General features: G+C 61.0%; 1 protein-coding gene across 1 annotated transcript in view; it reads right to left on the bottom strand.

The window, feature by feature from the left end:
- NOX5 (NADPH oxidase 5) overlaps positions 1-8,458 on the bottom strand; it is a 9,148-nt gene extending 690 nt beyond the window's left edge. Inside the window, exons 1-12 of the mRNA XM_027688529.1 lie at positions 8,369-8,458; positions 7,320-7,449; positions 6,797-6,947; positions 6,067-6,277; positions 5,096-5,327; positions 4,164-4,317; positions 3,000-3,175; positions 2,272-2,454; positions 1,674-1,806; positions 1,308-1,432; positions 1,020-1,106; positions 146-190 (exon numbers count right to left, since the gene is read on the bottom strand). Of these exons, the coding sequence (XP_027544330.1) occupies positions 146-190; positions 1,020-1,106; positions 1,308-1,432; positions 1,674-1,806; positions 2,272-2,454; positions 3,000-3,175; positions 4,164-4,317; positions 5,096-5,327; positions 6,067-6,277; positions 6,797-6,947; positions 7,320-7,449; positions 8,369-8,370 (1,629 nt within the window). The 5' untranslated portion in view covers positions 8,371-8,458. The remainder of the gene's footprint in view (positions 1-145; positions 191-1,019; positions 1,107-1,307; positions 1,433-1,673; positions 1,807-2,271; positions 2,455-2,999; positions 3,176-4,163; positions 4,318-5,095; positions 5,328-6,066; positions 6,278-6,796; positions 6,948-7,319; positions 7,450-8,368) is intronic.
- Positions 8,459-9,717: the final 1,259 nt, after the last annotated feature.

The following is a 9,717-nucleotide window of genomic DNA, read 5'->3' as shown; positions in this document are numbered from 1 at the left end:
TCAGGCACAGGGATGGGGCGGTCAGGCACAGGGATGGGGCGGTCAGGAACAGGGATGGGGCGGTCAGGAGCATGGATGGGGTGGTCAGGCCCACAGGTGGGTCCCCCCAGGAATGCTGAGCCCAGGGAAGGTCCCAGCCCCTCACCTTGACGCTGCAGAGCCGCCGGGTCTCCCCCGGCCCGGTGGAGCCCTGTGAGGTGCAGAGAGCAGTGCCAGCCCCTCCCTACAGCGAGCAGGGACATCCCCTCCCTGTCCAGCCCCTCCTGACCCTGCCTGTTCCCGGGATCAGGGGGATTTCCCACTTGGGTTATCCAGCTGCACACACACTTCCAGCCCCATCCCTCAGTCAGAGCCAGGGCCAAGCCTGTGCTCCTGGGGGATGTCCCAGAACATCCACCCCCAGGGATCTGTCACCAGTTGTCTGGATCGGATGGGTTTGATCTTGATTAAAAAGGGAATTATCCCAATTCCCACATGAGCTGGGGGGGAATGAGGGGTTTGCAGTGACTGTGCTGGCTTAGGCAGCAGGAGCAGCCATGAGGCACCTCTGCTCATCCAGGGACAGACAGGAGCAGATCTGTTATCATGGAATCATGGAATGCTTTGGGCTGGAAAGGACATTAAAGTCCATCTCATTCCACCCCCTGCCATGGGCAGGGACACCTTCCACTAGCCCAGGTTGCTCCAACCTGGCCTTGAACACTTCCAGGGATGGAGCAGCCACAGCTTTTCTGGGCAACCTGTGCCAGGAGCTCCCCACCCTCCCAGCCAGGAATTCCTTCCTGATATCCCGTATCCAATCTAACCCTCTCTGTGGCTGCTCCTCCAGCCTGGAGGGATCAATATCCTGATAAAGCCACCAATGGTGGCTCTCAGTGTCCTGGCAGGGCCCTGGGCACACCTGAGGGGTTCCATTTGAAGAATCCCTTAAAGAAGCTCTGGGCTGGTTTCTCCAGGTCACTCCTGGCTGTGAATGGGGCAGAGCCCCCTCCCTGCCCCAGGCCGGGCTCGGTGCTCACCCCCCTCTCCGGGTCCTGTCCTGGGTCAGTGGCTCTGAACGCTGTCAGCCGGATGGATCCATCCCTGCCAGAGGCCACCGAGCCTTCCTGGAAAACAAAGGGCAGGAATCACTACTGGGATGCTCCCGGGGGGTGTGTCCCTCCAGCAGGGTCAGCAGGGCGGTGGGACACAAAATGCAGGGAATGTGCATCCCGAGGGATAACCCAGGAGCCAAGGGATCCACTCCACATCCACCTGTCTGTGCTGCTTTGCTGGGTTTGCCCAGAGCTGATCCCAGTCCCACCCACCTGTGCCCAGCTCCGGCTCCTCCCGGGCGGTTTTGGCTCCGGGCTGGGCGATTGCAGCTGCTGGAAGTACTCGTACAGCCTGTTGGTCCACTGGCCCAGAGACCTGATGTGCAGCCAGAGAGTCTCTGTGGGATCAAACAGAGAAGAGGGTGCTCAAAATCTTGGAATGCTTTGGGTTGGAAGGGACCTTAAAGCCCATCCAGCGCCACCCGCTGCCACGGGCAGGGACACCTCCCACGGGACCAGGTTAATCCAAACTGGCAAAACATCGCCCTGGTGATGCAAAACATCAGCCAAGGGATGCAAAACATCATTCTAATGATGCAAATCATCCCAGGGATGGGAAATTGGGAAGGCTCCTCCCACCTGGCTGCTCAGGGGCGCTGCTGATGGAGAAGGGGTGCCACTCATAGGAGGCGATGGCCGGCACGTTCAGGTACACGTAGTCCCCGGGTTTGAAGTGGAAGGACGGAGGTCTCTGGATCACCAGGTGAGTCACCTGGAGGAGGAGGGGAGCAGGAAAGCTGGAGCATCCAGAGGACACTGCCTGGTCTCCCCTTCTGCAGCTGAACCCCCAGGCTGTGTCTCCTGGTTCAAGCAGCGGCTGACACAAGACGGGCTCCCAGGTTGGACCTAAAAGGGGGTTTATTCCCCTGTTCTCTGCCCATTTTGTGTTGAACAACAGTCCCCGTTCGGGCTAGACTCAAACAGGTTTTTTGGCAAAACTAAGAGTCTGGGCAGTTTTCATTTTGGCTCCAGTTGTTCCACGACTTTGGGTATTTTTGAACTTGAAAAATGGGCAAAAACTCTCAGTTAAATAAACAACAGTTGGAAAATGAAGAAATTGCTTTCACCTCTCCCTGCAAACCTAAAGCACCCAAACCCCCAGTTTTCCACAGAAACTTTTGGTTTACTCAGTTATTCCTGCTCTCCCCAGAGGAGCTCTGGGGTTCTGGGTGCACACCTTGGAGGGGAGCAGATTGACCTCCACGATGTGCAGCCCCCCCGCCCGGCGCCAGGCCCAGCCCAGAACCTTCTCCAGCACAAACAGGGAGCCAGGAACCACGAACCACTTCCAGAAATGGGGACCATGGAAGATGAGGAGGGTCCAGACGGAGATGTAGGAGAGGTGGGTCCAGTAGAAAACCTGTGGGCAGGGAAGGGGGGCACGGGGAACGTGGTGGAGCCAAACGGTGCCTGGTGGTGAGGCTGTACCAGGGCGTCCCGGGGGGAAAAGGCAAATGGATCATGGAATGTTCTATGTGGGAAGGGAGCTTAAACATTATCCAGGTCCTGGTTGGGCAGGGACACCTTCCACTAGCCCAGGTTGCTCCAACCTGGCCTTGGACACTCCCAGGGATCCAGGGACAGCCACAGCTTCTCTGGGCAACCTGTGCCAGGGGCTCCCCACCCTCACTGCCGAGAATTCCTTCCCAGTATCCCACCCAACCCTGCCCTCTGCCAGTGTGAAGCCATTCCCTATTGTCCCACATTCCCTCTTGTCCCATTAGGGGAGAAAAGCCCAGAAACCCCAAACCTGCGAATGTGGGGAGCGTCCAGGGGGTGTCGGGGGCACTGCACCAGCCCAGCTCCCCCTCCCTACGGGGCAGCCCCTGGATGGGCACCCACCCACCCACGGGACCCTCCCCTTGGTGCCTCCACCCCACCCACCGGCATTTTCCTCTTTCCCACCTCGAAGTGGCCTCGGCGCCGGACGCAGGGGCTGGAGAAGGTGCCCATGGCGAGCAGCAGCGCCAGCAGCGCCAGCCCGGTCTGGGGGGCTGTGCCCCCCACGCCGCCCCCTTCGGGCCGTGCCCGCAGCAGCGACTCGAGCAGGGCAGGGCCCCCGTCCCGCTGTGCCAGCCGGGCTGGGGGCACACACAAAGGGACGCTGGTTTCACCCGGACACCGTGGGAACGCCCCGTTCCCCCTCTCCTGACCCCCTTCCCGGGCTCGGTGTCGTGTCCCGGGGGCACCGGGGCATCCCGTGCCGGGGGGGGATCGTGCGAGAGGGTGGGCGGGGGGAGCAGAGCTGCTCCCTTGAGGGGTATGGGCAGCCCTGGCACCCACCGCGGGCTGGGGGGGCTGGGCGGTGACGGGATGGGGGTGCAGGGCTTTGGGGTGAAGGGCAGTGCGGGGCTGGAGGGTGCTGGGGGTGCAGGGCTGAGGGGTGCAGGGGTGTAGGACTGGGGGGGGTTGCAAGGCTGTGGGGTGCAGGGTTTTGGGGTGCAGGGGCTATGGGATGCTGGGGGGGTGTAGGGTTTTGGGGTGCAGGGCTATGGGGTCCTGGGGGGTGTAGGGCTTTGGGGTGCGGGGCTATGGGTGCCAGACGCCACCCGGGAGCAGCGCTGGGGAGCCCTTTGGCTGCCGGGCTGGGAACCACTAGAGGGGGATCACAGACTGTGCGGCACCGCCGCGCCCGCGGCTGCTGCTCCTGCCCACACCCTGCCTGTGCCCTGCCCACACCCTGCCCGCGCCCTGCTTGTACCCTCGCAGCCCCCCTAGGCATGGGCACCCCCTCTCTAGGGCTTGCATCCCCCTCTTGGGACATGTGCAGCCCCCGGGACACGAGCATTCCCCCCAGGACACGAGCATCCCCTCCCTGGGATACCCACACCCCTCCAGGACACAAGCATCCCCCCCGAACATCAGCTCCCTTCCCCGGGATATCTGCATCCCTCTGGGATACAGGCATCCCTCTGGGATATGAGCATCCCTCTGGGATACGGGCATCCCCCAGGACACGTATCCCCGGGATACCTCCATCCCCCCGGGACAGGAGCACCCTCTCCCCGCGCCCTCTACCCCGATTCCCCGCCTTGGCCGAGTTCCCCCCGCCACAGCCCCGGCACTCACCGAGGTGGGCGATGTGAGCCCCGCTGTGAGCGGCCCCCAGGGCCAGCACCACGTACCCCACGAGCTGGTGGCACTGCACGGGCTGGTCCAGGGGCAGCGCCTCGGCCGCGGCCGTGGAGCGGAGCCAGGTCAGGCACCGCCGCAGCATCGGCACCTCCGGGACGGGGGGACAAAGGGAGGGGTGTTGGGGGCGCGTGGAGATACCGGGGAGGGGGGCAACGGGAGGTGCCAGGGGAAAACTGGGCATGCCAGGGGCACTTGGAGGCGGTGGGGGCGATGGGAGATGGTGGGAGGCAGTCAGGAATAGCAGGGGGCGACGGGAGGTGCCAGGGGGTGATGAGAGATGTGGGGGGCATTTGGAGGTGGCAGCGGCAGCAGGAGGTGCTGGGGGGCAATGAGAAATAGCAGGGGGACAACGAGAGGTGCTGGGGAGAAATGGGAGATGCCAGGGGCAAGTGGAGTTGTTGGGGGCAATGAGAGATGTTGGGTGTAACTGGAGATGCCAGGGGGCAACGGAAGATTTTGGGGATGATTGGAGGTGCTGGAGGCAATTAGAGCTGTTGGGGGCAATGGGAGATATTTGGGGTAATTGGAGATGCCAGGGGGTAACGGGAGATATTTGGGGTAATTGGAGATGCCAGGGGCAGTTGGAGGTGGTGGAGGCAACGGGAAATATTGGGGAGCAATGGGAGATACCAGGGGACAACGGGAGATTTTGGGGGTAGTAGGAGATGCCAGGGGGCAAAGGGAGGGGCTGGAGGCACTGGGAGATACCAGGGGCAGATGGAGATGCTGGGGGGCAACTGGAAATGTTGGGGACAACATCCCACCTGGACTCCCACAATCCCTCCATCCCTCCCGGGTCCCCCACAGTCCCCCATCCCTCCCGGGTCCCCCACAGTCCTCCACCCCTCCCCGTGCCCCGCACTCACAGCCAGGAGGGCACAGTCGAGGTTTAGCCCCTGCCCGCAGCCCCGGGCCACCATGAGCGCGGGGCCGAGCCCGCGGTGCCGCAGGGCCGCCAGGGTGAAGAGCAGCAGGTTGAGGGCGGCGAAGCCCCCCAGGCAGCCCAGCTGGCCCCGGTGGTTGTGCCAGTAGCCCCGGGACAGGCAGCGCGGGCGGGGCCGCTCCGGGGGCTCCGGAGGCTTCAGCCAGCTGGCGGCACTGGGAGAACAGGAGGGGAGCTGCCTTCCCGGGAAGGGGGAGCTGGGGCGGGCGTGTGCCCGGGCTGGAACCAGCGTGGGGGCACCCCTGCACCACCCCAGCACCTATCTCTGCATCCCAGCCCAGCATCCGGTGTGGCATCAGCCCTACATCCATCTCAAAACCATCCCTGTATCCATCCCGGCACCATCCCTGCATCCATCCCGGCACCATCCCTGCATCCATCCCGGCACCATCCCTGCATCCATCCCGGCACCGTCCCTGCATCCATCCCGGCACCGTCCCTGCATCCATCCCGGTACCGTCCCTGCATCCATCCCAGCACCATCCCTGCACCCAAGCCCCAGACCCAGTGTGGTATCATCCCTGCCCTCATCCCTGTGTCCAAGTCCCATGCCCATCCCATCACAATCCCAAACCCATCCCAACACCATCCCCTCTCCCATCCCTGAATCCAAGACCAGCACCTGGCTTGGCATTATCCCAGCACCCATCCCAACATCCAAACCCATTCCAACATCCCAACACCATCTCAACACCATCCCAACATCCAAACCCCCATCCCAACACCACCCTTGCATTAAAGCCCAAGGCTCCCAAGTTGCTCCCAGTGCCAGCCAAGCCCTGCCCAGTTTGCCCCCCCCGAGAGCCTCGACAGGAGCAGAAATCGCCCAGTTTTCCTCCAGGCAGGAGGAAAAAGGTGCTCCCCGGGGAGGGTCTCCCAGCTGGAGGGTCCCACCTGATGGTCAGGTTCTCCATGAGCTCTGGGAAGGCCTCCAGCTGCTCCCGGAGCTCCGGGAAGGTGATGGAGCCGCTGTGGTCCCTGTCAGCCGCCTCCAGGAGGGCTCTGGTGAGGTCCCCCAGGCGCTCCTCGGGCAGGGACACGGAGCTCTCCCGGAGGCACCAGCGCAGCACCAACTGCAGCTCCTCTGCCTCGATGGAGCCGCTGCCTGGGGGGGGTCGCGTTGGACACTGGGGAAAATTCCTTCGTGGAAAGGGTGGTCAGGCAGTAGAACATCCTGCCCAGGGCAGGGGTGGGATCCCCACCCCCTGGAGGGGTTTAAAAGCCCTGTGGATGTGGCACTTGGGGATGTGGTTAGTGGTGGCCTTGGCAGTGCTGGGGGAGGTTGGGCTTGATCTCAAAGGACTTTTCCAACCAAAATGATCCTACAGGTCCATGAAACCGGGATGGGGAGTTGGTGTTTGAGCAGAGCAGAGCCCACTCCTCTCCCTGGCTGAGGGTGAAAGCACTCCATGGGAATTCCCGACATGTGGCCAATTTAATTGTTGGCTTTCAGATGGATTTTTGATGTTCTCACCATGGAATGATGATCCCAGACAGACACGAAGCTCCAGCAGTGCAGACCCCCCGCCAGCCCTTGGCTCTGCTCAGAGCAGAGCCCTCCCACCTTCCAAATCCCAACTTTATCCCAGAAAACCACGTCTCAGTGTGTTTTCCCTCGTCTCACCGTCCACGTCGTAGACCTGGAAGAGGAAGCTGAGCTTGTCCTCCTGGTCCCCGTGCACGAGCAGCCTCAGGGCCCTCAGCAGCTCCTCCAGGCTGATGGTGCCGCTGCCGTCGGCGTCGAACAGGGCGAAGAACCTCTCGGCAAAGAAGGACTGTGGGAGCACAACAGGAGCTGGGATGATCCCAAGTCATGGGATTGTGGAATTCCTGGCTCGGAAGGACCGTAAAGCTCATCTTGTTCCACCCCCTCTCACAGACAAGGACATCTTCCACCACAGCAGGTTGCCCCAACCTGGCCTTGGACACTTCCAGGGATCCAGGGGCAGCCACAGCTTCTCCGGGAATTTCATTCCAGTCCTTCACCAACTTCACAGGGAAGAATTCCTTCCCAATATCCCACCTAACCCTGCCCTCTGGCACCTTGTTCCAACCCCCTGCCATGGGCAGAGACACCTTTCCCTGGAGCAGGTTTTGTGACCACCCTGCATAGGGTATAACATCCCCCATCCTGGGGGACCCCTCACCTCCTTCACTTGCAGGGCACTTTTGAACTCTTCCAGGCTGATTTCCTTGTCCTTCCCAGCGATGCTCCCGAACTGCTTCGTCACCCAGCGCAGCCACTCGGAATCCTCCACCGTGCCCATGGTGCTGCACCTGTGGGAGGTGACATTCCAAGCCCTGCATCCCTCCAAATCCACCTTGTCCGTGCTCCTGCTGTGCTTCCAGCCCCTCCAGCCTCGTGCTGCTGAGCAGAGCAGGGGCTGCTCTCTGGGAAACCGGGCTCTCAAAATTAGGGAAATCCGGGGCTGGAGAGCCCGGTTTCCCAGACTGACCCATTCCCAGAGTCCTTCAGCTCCCAGGGACAGGGAGGTGCTGCTCCTCTGCTGAGCTGGGCTGGAAGGAGGGTGATGGCAGCAAGGTTTTGGGGTTTGGGGCTTCCTTTTGCCAGCAAAACCAGAGCAGGGAGACGGGAATCTTTGCTCTCCACAGGCGCTCGTCCCTCCCTCCCCTTCCCTCTCCTCCCTGGATTGTCCTCACCTCCCTCCTCCTGCTCCCTCCTTGCCTTCCCACCCCCTGTCCCCCCTCCATCCTCTTTTCCAGACCTCCACAATTCCTCAAATCCCCCCTGCTCACACCAGATCCAGCAGCAGCCCTCCAACAGTCCCAAATCACCGCAGGATCTTGTTATCTTGAGAAACCAAAGGAAAATCCACACGGAGCTGCCGCGTTCAACGAGCCTTTTCCCAGCTCCAACCCCTTCTGTTCACCCTAAGTGGCTCCTGGGGGCACCAAAGGGGTCCTGGCAGAGGGACACGGTGTTCCTGAAGAGGACAGGCAGGGATGGAGCAGATTTGGGATGTACAGCTGGGACAAGGCACTGGTCGCTCCCAGCCCTCTCCCACCTCATTCCCGTTGTCCCTCCTGTCCTACAGCCACACACCAGGTCCCTGCTGCATCCTGGCTCTTCCAGCTGATCCCAGCTCTTGGATGTTCCTCCTGCAGTGTCCTTGATTTCACATTCCTTGCCCCACTGAGCCCCTTGCCCTTGGGAATTGTGTCCTGCCAAACCCACATGGCCTCGGATCCGGCGGCGCTTCCGTCACCATTCACGGCCCGTCAGGAACACACGGGGAAGTGTCTTTTCCATACTGCCACCTTTATTCCTTCCTGAACAGATCCTGCTTGTGCAGCTCTAAACTGGGACTCCTCTGGGGGAGGAGGTTGCCATGGGAATGTCAGGACCAGAAACCAGGTAGTAAAACATTCCTGCTCCGCCGCCGCTGTCACAGAGCGCCGGGCAGGGAAGGCAGGAGAGGGTTGTGCAGAGGCAGAGCTGGAGCTGAGGCAGCTGATCCTGGCTGGAAAACTCCCTCCCTCTCCCTGCCTGCTTGTTTCTTGGGAAGTTGGATGAGCTTTGGATCAAATGTTCCCCCCTGGCTGCACAGGAAGGGCAGGGATGGCTCAGCTCCCCCATGGACACACTGCCCAGGGAGCAGGGCCTGTGCTGCTCTGACCTGATCCCAGAGAATCCCGGAGTGGTTTGGGCTGGGAGGGACCTTAAGCAGGTCCTGGATGGGCAGGGACACCTTCCACCAGCCCAGGTTGCTCCAAGCCCCAGCCAACCTGGCCTTGGACACTTCCAGGGATCCAGGGGCAGCCACAGCTTCTCTGGGCAACCTGTGCCAGGGCCTGCCCCCCCTCACAGCCAGGAATTCCTTCCCAATATCCCACCTAACCCTGCCCTCTGGCAGTGGGAAGCCATTCCTTTGTCCTGTCCCTCCATCCCTTGTCCCCAGTCCCTCTCCAGCTCTCCTGGAGCCCCTTCAGGCCCTGGAAGGGGCTCTCAGCTCTCCCTGGATCCTTCTCTTTTCCAGGTGAACCCCCCCAGCTCTCCCAGCCTGGCTCCAGAGGGTCTCCAGCCCTTGGAGTATCTCCATGACCTCCTTTGGATCTGCTCCAGCAGCTCCACGTCCTTTGGATGTTGCTCCCAGGGCTGGAGGCAGCTCTGCAGGGGGGTCTCCCCTGAGGGGCACAGGGGGACAATCCCCCCTTTCCTGCTGCTCCCCCATTTCCCGGGATCTCCGTGTTCCTTCTCCACTGGGTGTGTTTTACCTTTTCCTCCTGGGATCCATCCCACAAATCCTGACTGGAGCCAAAGCTGCTCATTCAGCACCCACAGAAATTCATTTTTAAACAATCCAAGGTCATGGAATTATTTACTTGGGAAAGGGGAGAGCAGAAGATGAAAAACCTTGTAGTATGGGCTGGATCTGATGGACTCGACCCCCTCTGTCCTCAGGGTGTTCCCATTACACTGGGGATCTAAAATAAAATAGAAATAAAGAAATATAATAGAAATCAATAAGTAAAATACAAATAAAATAGAAATCAATAAGTAAAATACAAATAAAGAAATAAAAT

Source organism: Neopelma chrysocephalum, unplaced genomic scaffold (assembly GCF_003984885.1).
Source record: "Neopelma chrysocephalum unplaced genomic scaffold, ASM398488v2 Primary Assembly neopelma1_75, whole genome shotgun sequence".
Lineage (NCBI taxonomy): Eukaryota > Metazoa > Chordata > Aves > Passeriformes > Pipridae > Neopelma > Neopelma chrysocephalum.
This window is presented reverse-complemented; position numbering and strand designations above follow the sequence as displayed.